The sequence below is a fragment of the Pogona vitticeps genome, chromosome 2, assembly GCF_051106095.1.
Source record: "Pogona vitticeps strain Pit_001003342236 chromosome 2, PviZW2.1, whole genome shotgun sequence".
Lineage (NCBI taxonomy): Eukaryota > Metazoa > Chordata > Lepidosauria > Squamata > Agamidae > Pogona > Pogona vitticeps.
In genome coordinates this window covers 63,957,961-63,975,628 of record NC_135784.1, presented here as the reverse complement: position 1 = coordinate 63,975,628, position 17,668 = coordinate 63,957,961, and the positions used below count along the sequence as shown (strand labels likewise).

The following is a 17,668-nucleotide window of genomic DNA, read 5'->3' as shown; positions in this document are numbered from 1 at the left end:
GGGCCTAAGTGGTTCTTTCAAGTATGTTTAAAAGCCATCTGTATTGGTGGGGAAACCACTCTGTGAAGTTGTATCTGCAGTGAGAAGATCACAGGTAGAACTGGCACTGTGGGAGGATTGAATAAGTTCCCTGCTTTTCATATATCAGACCTGTTCTTAGATGGAATTATAAATGCTCCACATCACTAAAACAGAAACTGGATATTTTGGTAATAAGAAGGTGGTCTCTATCTTTCAGGTTATTAGTTTGTGGCTAGTATTGGTTTTTTGCATGTATACAATTGAGGAGCCAATTCTGTTTTATAATATCTTTGTGAAATGAGAGGATCACTCAAATATTTCAAAATAGTAGTACTACAAACAGGGAAGGTCAGATGAAGGGGTTGTTAACTCTATGGTCTCCACCACCATTACCCAGCCAGTGGAGGAGAGCCGTTTTCTTTTAAAGGCACTGGTCCTAAAGAAATAGCAGGTTCTCCACAGGATTCTATACATGTGCAGAGGATAACTCCAAAACCTTCTGGAGCTCTGGCTACAGGGCTCTTCCACATTGGTGGTACACCTAACAAATGTGACAACAGTGTCTAAGCACCAATGTTTGCTATTATGGAAATAAAGTGCCTGGCTGTTTGGTTAACAATACAGATACATTTAAAATTTATTTCCTTTGACTAAAATATCTGACCTTAAATTACATGTACAGAGATTTTTTTTCTTATCAATGTTGTTTCCTCATTAATCTGTCTTGGAAAGAAGCTTATCAAGTATAAGGATGTGTAACTGGAGAGTAAGGCCAAGATCATCCACATGATAGTATTCCTGATTACTGTGTGTGGATGTAAAAGCTGGATAGTGAAATAGGTTAATAGGAAGAAATTTAATTCATTTGAAATATGGTGCTGGAGAAGAGCTTTGCCGATACCTTGGATTGCCAGAAGGACAAACAAGTGGATCCTGGATCAAATCATGCCTGAATTTTCTCTGCAGGCAATTTTTTATTTATTTATTTATTTATTTATTTATTTACTTACTTACTTACTTACTTATTTATTTATTTGATTTATACCCCGCCCATCTGGTCTTCTGACCACTCAGAAGTCCTACTTCTGGCGCTGTCCTACTTTGGGCATATGATGAGATGGCAAGATTTGCTAGAAAATACAATAATGCGGGGAAATGTTTACGGCAGCAGAAAAAGAGGAAGGCCAAATATGAGATGAATCAACTCCATCAAGGAAGCCACAGGCTTAAGTTTAGAAGAGCTGAGCAAGGCTATTCGGACAGGTGATTTTGGAGATCACTCATTCATAGGATTGCCATACATCAGAGGCAACTGAATGGCATGTAACAACAATGCATGTTATGTACCATCAAGTTGTTTATGGCAACTATGTATTAATAACTTCTAAAAGATCCTTTCATTAACAGAACCTCAGGTTTGTCAACTACAGTCAATGGCTTCTTTCACTGAGTCAGTTCACTGCACATTACATCTCCCTCTTTTCCTACTGCCTTTCACCTTTCCTAGTACAGTGGTGCCCTGCTAGACGACAACCTCGCTGAACGACGAAACCGCAGGATGATGGCTTTTTTGCTATCGCTATAGCTATTGCTTCCTTTCCCAAAATGGGTGTTTTCCGGACAGAAGCTTCGCCAGACAGCGATTTAAAACAGCTGATTGGCGGTTCTTTATGGGCGATCTTCGCTGGACTACGAGGTATTTTCCCCATTGGAACACATTAAATGGTTTTCAATGCATTCCAATGAGGATTTTTTTTCGCATGATGACAATTTTGCTGTACAGCGATTTTCCTGGAATGGATTATCATCATGCGGGGCACCACTGTATTAATCTTTCCCACTAAGCCTTGTCTTCTCGTGATATGTCCAAAATACAAGGTTTTTGGTTTAGTCATTTTAGCATCTGAGGAGAGTTCAGACTTGATTTGATCTAGAACACACTTATTTGTCTTTCTGGCATTATATACATAAAGCTCTCCCATCAGCTTATTTTATTGTCCAATTTTTGCATGCCTACATAGTGAATACCATACTATGGATGATCTTCGGTATTGTCTCTAATGAAACATCCTTATGAGTCAGGATATTTTCTAATTCTTTCAGTGCTGCCCTTTCAAATGGCAGTCTTCTACTGATTTCCTCACTGCAGTTTGACTGATGATTGAACCTTTTAACAATTTCTTCATTGTCCGTATCAAAGATACATAGTTCTTCTGTATTCATTATTTTAATCTTCTTAATGCTTGCATGGGAGATTAATGGGATGATCTAGTTACTGCAGTCTTTGGCATCTTCTTTCTTTGGGACTGGAGCCATTAGAGTTGCAGATTCATGAAACTAACTTCATACTGCATGAGCAAGTGCGTTTTTAGTCTTCTCATCCCAGTACATAGCTTCCAGCTCTGCAATAACCTGTTTTGAGATGTGGCATCTGAAAGTACACACTATTCCAAGAATGGTCACGTTATTTTTATCATAATGTGCTGCCAAGGTGTTTTTGAATTAATGAAATCCTTGCGGTGAGTTTCCATGTCTAAGCTGGGAGTTGAACCCAAGTCTCTTGAGTTCCAGTCCACTATTCAATGCACACATGATGGCATGGTACAAAGACACAACCCCATTGGCGCTTTGTTTTATCCTTTCCTCACAATCCCCAACATGGAACTCACCTGCCAGGCAGTGAAAATACAGAGCTAGATGGACTCAGAGACTAGTATAAAGTAGCCTCTTACATGGTACATCATTTTCAGTTTCACTCCAGTATGCGGGTCATTTATTTGTGGATGTGCAAACTGCTTCCCAAGTAGAACATGTTGCTCTCCTTCCCCAGCACGATTTTCTTTGAACTCGGGAGAATCAGCACAAGAATGTTTGCAGTCCCAATCTCTACCTCTCTTGATAATATGTTGCCTTCAAAACCAGTTATATGGAATGACAGACTAGGACTCCATAGAATAGGATTTGAATCCCCACTTAGCCATGGAAATGCACTGGAGAACTGGTAAAAACATTCCTAAAATATCTCACCTTGAAAGCCCTATTAGGGTCACTATACAGTAAGTTGGTTTTGATTTGATGGTGCAGAAAACACACACACCATGCCCAATAATATTCTGGCCGGTGCACTTTTTACTAGCTCTAGTCTCCAAACATTTTAAAGAGCAGACCCACATAGAGCACCTTCCAGTGTTCTGATCGGGAGTAGCTAGGGTTGTGCCTCAGTTTGTTCGTCATCGTTGTCGTTTAGTCGTGTCCGACTCTTCGTGACCCCGTGGACCAGAGCACGCCAGGACCTCCTATCTACGGGGGGGGGGGGGTGCTTGTCTGTACCTGGCCGCCTGCCCCCAGCTGAGGAGAGGGAAACAAAGAAATTCAAAACAACGGAACTTGAGAGAGAGACGGGGAAATACAGTCCGAGGCTCGGCTGCCTCTTCCTCGCCCGCATGTCCAGGCAGCTCTGGGAGATGTTACATTGGGAGGGGCGAGTAAAAAGCGTGTGCCTGCCCGTTCGCCGGGGGCAGCGCGCTCCCCTTTGTCACACCAGGCGGGAGAGAGCGAGAGCGAGAGAGACTCTGAAAGCGGCGACTTCCTCACGTTCCCCTCCTTCACCGACAGCTCCCCTCGCAGGCCGCCAAGCCTGGAGCGTGCCTGTATGCGTCTGCGCGCGCGCGCGCGCTTCTGTTGCCATTCCAGCTCTCTTCCGAATGCGAACATGGACGCCGCGAGCCTCCTATGCAAATCAGGGATCGGAACACCCGCCAATAACAGCTCGGCTCCACAGTCGCCGCCGCCAATGGGAAGCCGCCGACTGCTCGGGCTTGGATTTATATCCTTTAGCTTCTCGCGCTTGTTGTCATTGCAGCTGCGGCTCTTTAGCGGGGCGGGTGGGTTGTGGACGACCAGAGGGGCTCCTTAGCAGGAGCTGGTTGGTGGTCGCTCTTGAAGAGGTAGGGATGTTCGCCTATTTCAGCACGTCTGGTCAGGGTTACGTAGAAGGGTGGTCGCGGAAGTCCAGAGGGCGGCGGGCTTCCTGACCCACTGTGTTGGGAGGCTAGGATGCTGTTTGGGGATGGAGGACTCGTTCCGGAGAGCGCGGCAGTGGTCGCGGGTTGGCGGCTCCTGTGTTACTAACGCGCGTGTGTTGTTTTTCTCCCGATCTCCAGACGAGGCCGTTTCTCTCTGCCTGCTTGGCAAGCGTGCGCCGAGGCTCGGGTTTCCTCGCCCTTCCCGAGCGTTGTTCATCTTGCCGTGATGTCCGGCCGAGGGAAATCCGGAGGGAAAGCCCGCGCCAAAGCCAAATCGCGCTCCTCCAGAGCCGGCCTGCAGTTCCCCGTCGGACGTGTGCACCGGCTGCTGCGGAAAGGCAACTACGCCGAGCGGGTGGGCGCCGGAGCGCCCGTTTATTTAGCCGCCGTGCTGGAGTATCTCTCGGCGGAGATCCTGGAGCTGGCCGGCAACGCGGCGCGGGACAACAAGAAGACCCGGATTATTCCCCGGCACCTGCAGCTGGCCATCCGCAACGACGAGGAGCTCAATAAGCTCCTGGGAGGGGTGACCATCGCCCAGGGGGGCGTCTTGCCCAACATCCAGGCTGTCCTGCTCCCCAAGAAGACGCAGAGTTCCAAGAAATGAGCCTGATGGGATTTCCCCAGAAAAATCATCCGCGACAACGACGGTGTGACCCCCGCCCCTCCCAGCGCCCCACCCGCAGGACTCGGTGCAGTGGGCATCGGACTCTCCCTCCTCTGGTTCAGAGGGTGCACCCTCTCCGCCGCATCCCCTGCCAGGGTGCAGTCCGCCCTGGGCCTTCTGTGCTCCCCTTCCCTCCCTGCCCCCCCTCCCTGGCCCCCTTTGTGACTCCGGGCTAGAACCGCTGGGCCCTTTGCTTCCTCTCCGACTGATACAGCTCCTCACTTCTTTTAGCACTCTTTCCCTTTTTCCGGTCCTAGAGATTGGTGGGGGAAAGAGTGTTTCCCATGTCACAAAAAGGGCATGTGCCTTGGGGCCTGGCTGCCACCTGGTACCCTGCAGATTGATTTCCTTGGTTTTCTTTCCTCCCCTCCTGGACCCCATCTTTTCCAGATGATTTAGTCTGAATCTACTGCCTTGAAGCTGCTTAATCTACAGCATCTGTGCAATTAGGTTTTTCTATATTTTTTTCTCTTAAATTCCTGCATATCCCTCTGGGGGAGAGGACTGGTAAAGAAGGAACATTTTCCCCTTTGGCTGTATTTTGTTTCTAAAATTGAAAGTATGAATAGTGCACCTTTATTTTTCTCAATGGACTGAAATAGACAAGATACTGGAAGAGAAGTCACAGAGCACAGCGAAAGCTTCAGGTCTACACTGGAAAGGCCAGAAATTCTGCTTAGGCATCATGCTACCATTTGTGGCAATGGTCCTCTTCTCTTCCCTATTTGTGGACGTATACAGTGAAAGAGGGGCTTGTGAGGTAGAAGGTTTAGTCTCTCTGTTGCTTTGTTGTTTTGCACAGATATTCACCCCAAACTCTGAAAACTGAACAGTCCCAGAAACCAAGATGGTGATGGATCTATTTGCTTGCAGGTGCTGCACTTCCCCTCTCAATGTGATCACAGACTTAAGGATAAAGGGGGTGGGGCAAAGCTGCCAGAAAATTCACCATGGGAAGAATGCCGATAAAGTAATATTTCCATATGCTAATCTATCCCTGCTTGTTTGCATTGTATCATTGTGCTTGTAACCCCATTCTTGACTGATTTTTTGTTCAGTTTTGCATTTTTGTTGTTGTTCCAAAGTTAATCTTTAAAATCCTGCTTATGTTATTACTAGCTTCAGCCTAGACACAAGCAGTATCTTATAGATTCTGAGGATGTCCACTCATCTCTCTGGTTCTGCTGTTATCTATAGCCAAATAGGTCTTGTAAGGTTGTTACTAAAAATACAGATCATGTTAGATACAGTGGAGGTAAATGTAGGATCAGTGTGCATGCCATAGGCAGTAAGCTGTTTTTCAAGCCAAGTTTGGGGGAGGGGGATTGGAAGCAGAGAGGGAACTTATTATCTATGGCTGAACCTGATCTCCAGCCATTTAGATCTTTTGAATATGCTTAGCAGCTTAGCTGGAAACCCATTTTGAGCAAGAGTCTTTGGATTTAGGTCTATTTTTATTCTCTTGACGTCAGTGGAGTTAAAATGGCTTCAATCAAAGTAGTTTAGTATAACAGCCTGTGTGTGTTGGGTTTTGTTTTGTTTTTGCCTAAATAATAGTAGGTTAGAAGTGCATGCTGTTTCTAGAAACAGCAGTTGTGTTTTGTTTTCCTCCCCTGCCTCTTGGTTATTTGGTTGCAGTCTCTCATTATGACTGACATTTAGCATTTGTATTCTAGTTTGCACTTTAAACTAAACATTGTGTTTTATGTTCCAAACTTCATTTTGAGTACTTTAAAAAGAGTGCAATTGTGACATCTGTTTTATTGTAATTCTCAGTGAATTTGGTTTTTCTCTTGGTGAACAAAACCTAATTTATACAAGAGTAAAATACCTGGTGAACGTGGTGGTTTATTAAATAGGTGTTTGGCTAATGTACAAGCATGGAAGTTGGACTAGCCAGTTCTGTGATGCATAGTAGCTGTGGTCTTCTAGGAGGGATATCAGATCTGAATCTTGCTTGATTACGTGAAAAGCTCATAGACCATGTGCATGCATCAGTGCCTAGGCTGTTGAACAAGTAGAACTTGTAATATTTATGATCAGTTGTGTATGTGCTGTTAAGTAGCATGTGGGCAATCTATCAAGTGTTAAATCTGTGGATAAAGTATTGTTTTGCTCTGGATTGACAAATAATACCTAGATTAGTAGACATTGGATAATTTACTGACTGGATAATGAGGGCAGTTTGTTCACTCTGTGGCTTGCTAGTGTACTGTCTTGTTGGCAATACCCAAGAAATAGAACCTCCATCTCCATTGTTTTGCCTGACCCCCATCCCAGTGCAGGCCGGGGGGGGGGAGAACCCTCTTGTTTCTAAATAGCAATCTTATTCCGCAGGCATTTCATGAGTGTGGGCTTTTTCTTTCTTTGAGAACGAAAACATATTGCATCACAGAGGGGAAGGGTTTCTTTAAAGTCAACAATTGCTGGAGAATGGGAAGAAGTTTGGGTAATCATGCCCCCCCCCGCCCATCTTTTCAATATTATTTTCAAGACCAGTATTTTGTGTTCTGTCAAAGATTGCTTTGTATTTACTAGATAACGCAGAAATTGTGATACTAGAAAAGTTCAAAACCAATATTCTTATTAAATTGGTTCAGTCTTGAATGCTCATCAAAGCTGTCTTTCACCAATGCATCATTTATTTAACTCTGATAGTTACTGGCTATATGAAAAAGTAACTTCTGTGCCCTAGTCCAAGAATGTTGCTGGGAGGAAACTTGGGCAGTGGAAAGTCAGAGGCTTACTTGAATTAACCCTGATTCTCAACAACATGAGTTGCCAAATTCATCCTTTCTATCTGAGACAGAAAATCAAATACATAAATGAGTACAGTACATTGCAATAGAACTGTGTCCAAAGTCTAAAGCTTGCTTTGGCCATACTATCAAATGAGCCAGTGAAGCTCATTTTAAAATTGATTTTCTGAGCCTCCATAATGAAATCATTCCTGCCCTTTTCTTGGTGAATGGGGCTCTAATTCCAGTGTTTCACTACACATGGATAAAAGTGCTCAGACAAATAATTCCTTCTCTCTATAGCTGTTAAGATAAATACCCACTGCATTTGGAATATTCCTCATGCCAGATTAGATAGCCAAACCATTCTATGTATTGAAATCCCATTTAAGTGTGTGAAGTTCACTAGTCTTCAAAAGTGATATGACTTGCTTCCAGGAAGTATGTTAAGATAGGATTGTTGGACTGAAGTCCTAAGGAAAGCTATTTAGTTGGAAAAGGTATTCCAAGTGCATGTGGAGGAGTAGAATGTAGTCTTCCTCTAGGAAAATTGTGTCATCTTACAGCATTAAGTTCTTAACATATGGTCTTAGCTATGGTGAACAGTAAAGAATTCTTGGAGTTGAGCTCCAAAAGATGTGGAGGGCCAGGTATTGAGAGCCATTCGGATACAAGGTATTCTTGTATTTTGTTTCAAATAGATCCTGTTTAACAAATGTAACTGTCAAGCACCCTTTGAACATGGGCACTTGATCACTTTTGGTCTAACAATAATAGCTTTAAACATGAATAGCTAGAGAGTTCAATATAAGTAATCAAGACTGATATAACAACGATTTAGTGACAATAAGAGACTCCAGTTCCTTAGTGCAAAATGGCCATAGGTCCCATATTTGTTCATTAAAATGTTTCTGTTGAGTATGAGAAGGAAAATATTTCTTCTCTTTCCACTCTCCCTTCCCTGGGGTGGGAAAAAAAGGCATAAGGCAGAATTCTACCCAAAAATCCCTCGTGATAAGCTATAACAAAGACATAAACACATAAATAACCCCTAGCTGAAATAACAATCTCGTTGATACATTGGATTATTAATACAAGAGGAAAGGGAGTGGAAAATGGTGATGAAGGGGGAAAGATTCTGTTATTAGCTTTATTGCTATTAATGAATCCTTTTCTCTAAATATCTTCTGTGTCGTTTGCTTCCAAAACTGAGCCTGGGTGCTCTTTTAAGCATTCCAGTGCAAAAATGGATAAAAAAATATGGCACTTGCCCTGTGTTCAACTCACTTAAAATAGGAGGAGGATTTGTTAATTGTTGTTGCATCTTGTACACAACCTGTGAGAAATTCCCACTGGAACTCTTTCATTGTTGGTTATTTCTGTTATAATAATGAAAAGAGCTATATTGTAAAGGCACTGTGACTTAATTGCTAATACGAATGATTTGCAACCTCAGTGATTGAAATCTGTGTCATCCCTGCCTCTAGTGCTGTTTGGTTTCTGGTTTTGCCAGTGATGATACTGATACTGAATTTAAATTGCACTAAAAACAAACAATGTGACTCTCCTTTTTCTGGAAAGTACACTCCAAAACAAGAAGAGAATGCTGGCAAATATTGTAACTTGGTATCTGTGCATTGCTTGAGAATAGTAATGAATCAGCTTTCCTGCTGTATTAAACACCTTAAGTATGTTGATGCGAGCCTTTTCCCTTTTTAAAATTCTAATAGAAATGAGTGCCTAGTGCAGATTGGGGCAGCAGGTATGGAAGATGTTTGGGTCCCCAATTTATAACCCTTAGGAGAGCTGCACAGAATCCCTCCCCCCATGAAGTAGCACCTGTGTCTAGTTTTGAGATATGCAAACTTTGGTGCAGTAATGTGAGTTGCTATCCCAAGGCAGGAGCAATTTGCCATTTCTTGACTGGAAAGGACCATTTTTTTGAGTCGGCATGGTCTAATCTGATGATTCTGGAGGTGTAGAAATTATTGCACTGATAGTTTAGTGAATGGTGGAGGCTATATTCCCAAAAAGAAGGCAGGTTTAAGAGAGGGAAGTATAGTGGGACTGAGTTGACTTGAAGACAGTAGTCCCATGTTTCATATAAATTTCTGTATACAGTATAATGTTTTGGAATAGGGGTGAATATGAATTATTTCCACTTCTATGGAGTGAAACACTGCAAGAAATCTTAGCATATGACCCTGTTTAATAGCACCCCTGTCATGAAATAATCCTGTCAAAAGAGCTTGAGTAAATGCAGAAAAGTAAAGGTAACTGAATATGAATTAAATAAATAGGAAACTATTTGAAAGATGTACTCTGTTCTGTGTAAGACTGATACAGTCTGTTCTTAGCCTTAGCAAATAGGTATGGACAACTGCTGTGTTGCCATGAGATGCATGGGATTTAATTAGTTATTCTAGGAACTGTGGGAAAAATTAAGTTTATAATCAAAATAAGAGGGGTAATAAATGCAGGCTTTTGGGGAAGGAAAAGTTTGGAAATGGGTGTTCCAAGTTTCTCCACCAGAGAATAGCATTGCTGCCCAACTCCCAGCTGCTTCTGCTTTTCTCTGGTTTTACAATGCAACCTGAAGAAGCTTTGGTTTTGTCTAAAAGGCCTATATTGTAAGACATTTTGGAGCAGAATCTTCTTCCACTCATATATCTATGGCTTGATGTTGCACAAGTGCAGAAATGGAGATGCTGCTTCTGCAAGGAACTAATTCAACTTCTTATACAGTGGACTGTTGCACAAGTAGAAGGGAAAAAATAAGAGTCTGCCCCCTAGTCTTTAAGACTTCGTATTTTGCAGAAACTACAGAAGCCCTCCCCCCCCTTATTCTGAAAATGCTGCTGAACTATTCACATACAAACAAGCAAGTGAATTATATAATTATAAAAATTCTCTGAAAAACCATGCTTTAGGGCTGCAGGGGTGGGGAGATAACCTTGGAATCTACATTTCCATTTTCATGAAGAATGTGAAGTCACCTGTATTTTTTTTACATGCACGTTCTTATGGAAAACAGTCTTAACTGTTTTAAGCTAAACATTGCACTTGATGGGACAAGATACAAGGCATTTTCTCTAGTATGTCAGCTACCTGTGTATAGTTTAGATGGATGCTACTATTTGTTCTTTGAAACCTGCACTGGGGAATAGATGAGCTTTAAGTGAATAAATGAAATTGTTAATTTCACTAATTTGGGGGGGGGGGCTGTGATTATCATACCTCTGGTTATGCCTACAATAGGGTGTAAAGCTTAGAGATTCTCTTACCTTGCTGCTTCCATAAATAAAGCCCAAAAGCTTCCGTACATTGCCTTCAGCAGTCCCAATATCTAGAACAGCCATGTGTTGGAGGGCTTTGAATAGGCTAAATTGATTATTGGGTTGCAGATGGATGAGCATTTCTAAAGACCAGCTTCTGAAACCAGTTTAATACAATAAATATACGATTGATACTCTGTCTTGCACAAGCTGGAATGTCCTTTAAGGCTGCACCCTTGTTTAAATACTTCTCTACTCAGACCAACAGAGGGTTAATGTTGCACTTATGTAAGGGTCCAGGGCACATACAGGTGTTGCTTCCCTCTGTAGAGGTAGACAACATGTATCTTCTCAACCAGCTATTTCTGAACATTAATTCATATTTCATGGAACATCTGTGGATGTAGAACATCTAGTGAAGTTTTGTACAGCAGGGAGATTTCAAGACTGAATTTGCCATTAAGCAGAGTGTGAGGTGGCTCCCTCAAGTGGTAGAGTCTGGTGGAGCAGATATGCGGTGCTGGAGGATACAGGGAGGCTGCATTGGACCATGGAGGAGGCTGTCTCAATGCCAGTGTTGAAATTATGGGTCATCATGATTAGTTTTTCCAAGTGGAAAAAGGAGGTGATTCACCCACCCACCCTGTCTCAAACAGCAGAATGGGTTTTAGTGGAGGGGTGGCTTTTCAGGTGTGAAACTAGCATCTGGAAGTTGAGTCATGGCAATTGGACTTATTAGGTAGAAACATTTCGCTACTCATACAAGTTTCTTCAGTCTGAGGAGAGTTGGTAGGAGACCCCTGATACATCCTCCACATTGGTTTCACTTCTACTTGGTCTGAATAGGCTCATTAGATGGACAAAAGACAGAGGTGAATGAAAATCCCACTTTTGCAGTCCTTCTCCCATTGTCATAGGTAGTTAGCAGTGGTCTTTTTGGTGTGTGGTCCTGATCTTTTGGGGGATGGATGAAAGGGCAGCATGATAAATAGGAGACAGATTGTATCTAAGCCCTTCATCCCTGTTGAGTGAGGGATTTTCTGTATGCATATGTATGGCCTCCCTGACCCCTCAACCCACATACCTTCTCAGTCCAAAGTCATAAAATGAGTGTCCTTTGTCCTTCAAGTAAAGGAACACTGCTGATTGTGGTCCTGAGCCATTGCCTCTCCTGTGCTGGGCCATTCTCCTGTTTAGTAGTTGTTTAGCTACTCCAATGTAGAGCTCTGAACACTCCTCTTTGCATTGGGCTGCATATAGTATATTGCTCCAGTTGTGTTTTGGTGTCCAATCTTTTGGGTGGAAGAGTCTCTGCCTTAGTGTGTTTGTGGGTTTCAAGTGCACAGGTATGTGGTGTTCACCAAAAATCCTTTTGAGCTTTTCACATACACACACCAATATAAGGAATGACCATTTGACCTTGTCCTTCATTTGAAGGACAAAGGACATGCATTTCATGACTAATTTTGGACCAGACCTCTGAGAGAGGGGTCAGGGAGGCTATACATACGTTAACAACCCTTAATGACCAATGACAATGAGCAGAGAAGGATTGCAGAAGTAGGATTATCCCTCACCCACAGTCCTTTGTCCATCCAGCAACCCTATTCAGACCAGGGGGAAGTGAAACTAGCGTGGAAGATAGTGTCCTGTGCCATTGCCTCTCCTATGCTGGGCCATCTGTGCTGCAGGGTCAGAAGACCAGCAGTCGTAAGATGGAATCCACGCGACGGAGTGAGCTCGTGTCGCTTTGTCCCAGCTCCTCGCCAACCTAGCAGTTCGAAAGCATGCAAATGCAAGTAGATAAATAGGGACCACCTCGGTGGGAAGGTAAAACAGCGTTCCCTAGTCACGCTGGCCACGTGGCAACGGAAACTGTCTTCGGACAAGCGCTAGCTCTACAGCTTGAAAAACCTAGAGTTGGACATGACTGGACTAAAAATGTCAAGGGGAACCTTTACCTCTGCTTCTCCAACGTAGAGCTCCGAACACTATCTATCCCAGTCTCCTGCTGACTCTCCTCAGACTGAAGAAGCTACTTGGATGAGTAGTGAGACATTTCAACCTAATAAGAAAGAAGTCCAGTTGCCATGACTCATCTTCCAGATAACCTCACCTGGATGACTGAGAATCTTCACAGATAGGTGAGCATGTATTTTTCCTATTGTGTTGGGATTACAAGTCTCACTGCAGTCTGCATAACCACTATCTGACATGCCCATCAAACTGTTGATACCTAGGTTGTGTCTTTGTTATTTAAGCTGAGTGGAAAGATGAAGTGTGGAAAGATGAATATTCCGAGAAGTTTAACTCCTTTGGCAGGGAAGCTGATTTCACTAATGTTGGACTGCAATGCCCATCAGTCCTAACAAGAAATAGTGGAGGCTAACAGGAGTTGTAGTCCAACAAATACTGTGGTAATCGCCAGTCCCTGGTGTGAAGGCCTGGAGTGTGTGTTTTCGAAATACACTGCGATTTTGAGCAGGGGGCTTGAATTAGCATTTAATACTATTGGTTTGAAGATTACAGATAAACATCCTCCTGCGATTGTTGAAAGACCCATCGTCACATGGAAACAAGTCATTCCATTTTATAATCTATTTTCCTGGTGAGGAACTTGACAGCTGGAGGCTTTGCAGGGCCTCTCTGAAGAATCAGCAAGAAAATGATCAGCCACCAGCTAATCGCTAAAGATTGTTATACAGCATGTTCTCGGGTACCTGTTAATCTAAAAGGTTCGAGGTAACACTATGTTGCATCGCTGTCTTGCGTTTTTTACCTTTCTTGCACCCTCCTCCAACAAACTACAAAGAGCGCAGCAGGCGAGGCTGGAAGCGCCCCCGCTGGAAGCGCCCCCCCCTTCAGTGCCTTCCTTTTAAATCAGCTGCTAGACCAGCAGAAGCTTTTGTGGGAACGCAGCACCGGGACCACCGGGCGAGGACAAGCGCAGGAACCGCTTGACGTACAGCTAACAGGCAACCAATCAGCAGAGCGCGCTGTCGTCTCCTCGCGCGTATTGTATTAGCGCCGGATGACATAATTCCCAAGCAGTAAAAGCATCGCCGCCAAGGGGCGGGGCAGAGAAGGCGCCATGGCGACGAACCCCAGCAGTGGTTTCCCAGAGCGCGCGCGCCCCGCCCCGCCCCCTCCCTCGATTTGCAGAGACCACCTACCCGCTTCCCAACTGGCAAAGACCTGCACGCACGTTACCGGAAAGTGGGCACGGCGAGGAGGAGGAAGGGCATGCGCCATTTCCCCTCCTTTTCTGAAAAGATTTTTTTGTAAGGACCTCCCGTGTCTTTTAAAAAGGCTGCCACGCCCCCTTCGATGAGGCTCCGGCGCGCCCAAAGAAAAGCAATGGGGGCCGAGGGCGCCCTATTTCCCAGAAGTGCTGCCAAGCCCCCCCTTCCTTTCCCTCAGCCGCCCCCGACTCCCCCCTTTTAGTACCACTGTCCTGAGCAGAGCGCCTTCCCTTCCTCGTTTGCAAGCCCCCCTTCCCCAAAAAAGGGAACGAACTCCCCCCCCCGCATGCCCATACACCAGAAAGCAGCACGTGAATATTTTAAAACCATTTATTGAACAAAACAAAAACAACCCCCCCTCCCCGACACAAAAGGATATAAAAAAGGCAACTGAAGAGGCCCAGAGAGAGGCAGTACAAGAGCTGGCAGGGAAAGGAAACGGGGGGAGACCTTCAAGAACGCGCCCTCCCTACCCGGTAGAGATTGGTCCGCCGCCGCCGCCTCCTCCCCCATCCCACCGGCAGCGGGCTGGGCTGGGCCCCTCCAAGGCAGAACCGCCCCCCCCCCGTTGCTCGTCACTTCGGTCCCGCAGGCAGACGCCGAGGCAACCGAGAGCGCCGAGCCCCTTTCCTCTTTTCCGGGGAAGGGAGGGGCTCCGGGAGCCGTTGCCATGGCGCCCCAGCCATCTTAAGAGGGGGCCGCCCAGGACGGCTGGAGCCCAAACCCACGGAAGCCACCCGGAGACCAGCCCCCCCCCCCCGCTTTCCCCCTGGAATTGGGAGCCGGAGGGAGGGTTTTTTGGGGGGGGGCAGAAGTGATCAGTTAAAGCCGCTGATAAGCGCGAAAGAAAAGGCGAAGCCTGAAGCAGGTCCCACGATAACCATCCCGTTATTTTGTTTAAAGGAAGGGAAGCAGGGGAGAAAGGTGTCCCAAGCAGCGAATAAAATGCGGATTAAAAAAAAAAACGGAACCCACTAAGGGGTGATTACGGAGGAAAAGTGCTATCCGAACACCCCCGTCCTCTCTCACCCCTCCCTCCTCCAGGGAAATATACACATATATATATGCTGCTAAAGAGAGCAACACAAAACACCACCGATAAAGGTAACGTTCGTCTGTGCTTGGAGCGTCAAGTCCAATGTCTCGGGGCTCGCTCCAAATTTAGTCCAAGGCGAGGAGGGCCTCGGCGGCCCCCTTCCCTCATCATCCTCCTCCTCGCCCGCCCCCCGCCCCCTCAAGAGCCGTTCACTTCCTGCTCTTCAGCGCCTTGGGCTTGGCCGACTTCTTCACCTTCTTGGCACTGGGCGAGGCGGCGCTTTTCTTGGCCGTCTTCTTGGCCTTCACCTTGTCCTTCTTGGCGGCCCCGCCCGCGACGCCGCCGCCTTTCTTGTGCGACTTCTTCTCCAGCTTTTTGCTCTTGGCCACAGGCTTCTTCTCCACCACCTTCCGCGAAGTGGACGCCGCCGAGGAGGCCCCCGCCGCCGCCTTCTTGTGCGACTTGGCGTGGGAGCCCGAGCCTCCTCCTCCTCCGCCGCCCCCGGCTCCCCCTTCGTGGCCGCCCTCCAGCTTCTTCCGGTTGAGCTTGAAGGAGCCGTTGGCGCCGGTCCCCTTCACCTGGAGCAAAGTGTCGTTCTGCACCAGCGCCTTGATGGAGTACTTGAGGTAGGTCCGCCCGTTCTGCTGGTCGAACCAGGCCACTTTTTTGGCCTCGTTGTAGATTTTGGCCAGCGAGGAGCCGTTCCGCTCGCCCAGCTTGCGGATCGTCTCCACCACCAGCTGGCTGTATTTGCCCGGCTGGTTCTTCTTCTTACTGTTCTTCTTCTTCTTGGAGGGGGAGAGGGCCGAACCGCCTCCCTTGGCTTTCTTCGACGCGCCTTTCTTCTCCGGAGCCAGCGGCGCCTCTTCCGCCTCGGTCAGCGGCAGGTCGGCTTCTTCTAGCTCGACAGACATGGCTGCAAAGCGAGGAGGGCTCCGGCAGGCAAACGAGTAGGAGACGCTGAGCTCCCAAGCCGTTTGTGTTTCTTCGCACCGCCCTGGTTTTTTGGTGGCGAGGCGAGGCAAGGGCACCAGCGAGCTCAGGGCCCAAACGCACGCCAACCCTCCACTCCGCCTGCGAGGAGCACTCTGCTTGGGCGGGCTGTGCCGCAACTCCTTATATGAGTACGGGGCGGACCACGTTGAGAACAACAACAGGGAGCGCGACGGCCGGCTCCAAGTTGTGCTTTTTGTGGTCCCTTTGCCGGCCTCTCCTGGCCGCGTCCAGCCTCGTGGGGACGGGGCGCCTTGGGCACTCGCGGCTCCCGACGGTCCCAGATCGAGCTGCCCGGGTGTCAGGACGCTCCCGGGCTGGGAAAGGTTCCCCAGAAGCGATTTTAAGGGCGCACCCTATGCTGGGGGAAGAGAGAGGATGGGGGCGCCCTGTATGGAGGGCTCTTGGCCCTCCAGAAAGAGCCACTGGTCCCAGGCGACGCGTGGATCGGGTAGAAAAGAGGGAGCAGCATGTCAGGGGCCAGTCGTGGGGTGCCGGCAATCCCGGGGGGAGGCGCTAGCCCTGGGTTAATTTGTTGTAACTAACACACTGGACGCCCTCACGTGGTCGGCTGCAGCAGCACGAAGCTGCTGAGCCGATTCCGGGGGAGGGGGGTCCCCCCGCCCGATCTGGAGGGGCCGTGACTCAAGGGTCTGAGGGGATTAGAGAGGGCAGAATTTGGCCGGCCGAAGGTCTGCAGTTGTAGGGGGCAGTTTGAATCGGGCGGCGGCAGTTTTGATATCTACTTTCACCGACTCGGGCTATATTGATGAAGGTGCTTTGGATAGCTGCATAGTAGGGGGGGAAACTAGTATGGAAAGCCTTAGGAAAAAAGGGGCGCTACTGAAACCTTTGGATAATCCCGACGAACGTTCATGACACGAGATACATACCCGGGTGAGATAGGAGGGGAGCGCATTAGAGCCAAATTGCTTCTTGAATAGCGGGGGGGGGGGGAAGAGAGTGTCAAGGACAAGTAGTGTGTTCGCAGTACTGTAGCGCTTTGACTTTGGGATCTGCACCACAACATGAAGGGCCGGGGGGGGGAGTGTGATGACAAGAATAATGCCGAACTTGAAATCCCTGCAGGAAAATGGCTTTAGTGCATCCATGGTCGCCCCGACGAGGCTGAAGTTAGCTTCTTATTCGGCCAGCTTCTTATTCACTTCTTATTCGACATCCAGCTTCTTATTCACTTCTTATTCGTGTCCCAGCTTCTTATTCAGAACATGTTGTATTTAAACCATTAAACCAAGTTGGATCACTCAAATATCAGGGTATTAATAATAAATCATAACTCTAACACAAATTGCAATAGTATTTTGCCTGGCCCAAAGCTGTTTTGGGCACGGAATAGGCTGGCAAAGTGGGCACCGCTGCATATTTTAGCATTTTGAATAAGAAGCTGGAGTGTTGCAAGGGTTAACGAGCCTTGGGCAATAACTTTCACACCAGAAACCGACAGAGGGGGCTCACGTACACATGACCCAATTGTATTTTGCATTGCCCAACGCCGTTTTGGGCACGGAATAGGCTGGCAAAGTGGGCACCGCTGCATATTTTAGCATTTTGAATAAGAAGCTGGGGTTACTCAAGGGTTAACGAGCCTTGGGCAATAACTTTCACACCAGAAACCGACAGAGGGGGCTCACGTATACATGACCCAATTGT

General features: G+C 46.6%; 2 protein-coding genes across 2 annotated transcripts; one reads left to right on the top strand and one right to left on the bottom strand.

Moving 5' to 3' along the window:
* The first annotated feature begins 3,844 nt into the window (after positions 1–3,844).
* Positions 3,845–4,833, top strand: LOC110081409 (histone H2A type 2-B). Its single transcript, XM_020798071.3, has 2 exons — positions 3,845–3,968; positions 4,185–4,833. The coding sequence occupies exon 2, from the start codon at positions 4,273–4,275 to the stop codon at positions 4,651–4,653; it is 381 nt and encodes a 126-aa protein (XP_020653730.1). The 5' UTR covers positions 3,845–3,968; positions 4,185–4,272; the 3' UTR covers positions 4,654–4,833.
* A 10,129-nt stretch (positions 4,834–14,962) lies between these two features.
* On the bottom strand, positions 14,963–16,121 carry H1-10 (H1.10 linker histone). The gene has a single exon (XM_020798092.3). It carries the CDS (start codon positions 15,916–15,918, stop codon positions 15,214–15,216), a length of 705 nt encoding a protein of 234 aa, XP_020653751.1. The 5' UTR covers positions 15,919–16,121; the 3' UTR covers positions 14,963–15,213.
* Between the last annotated feature and the right edge of the window lie 1,547 nt (positions 16,122–17,668).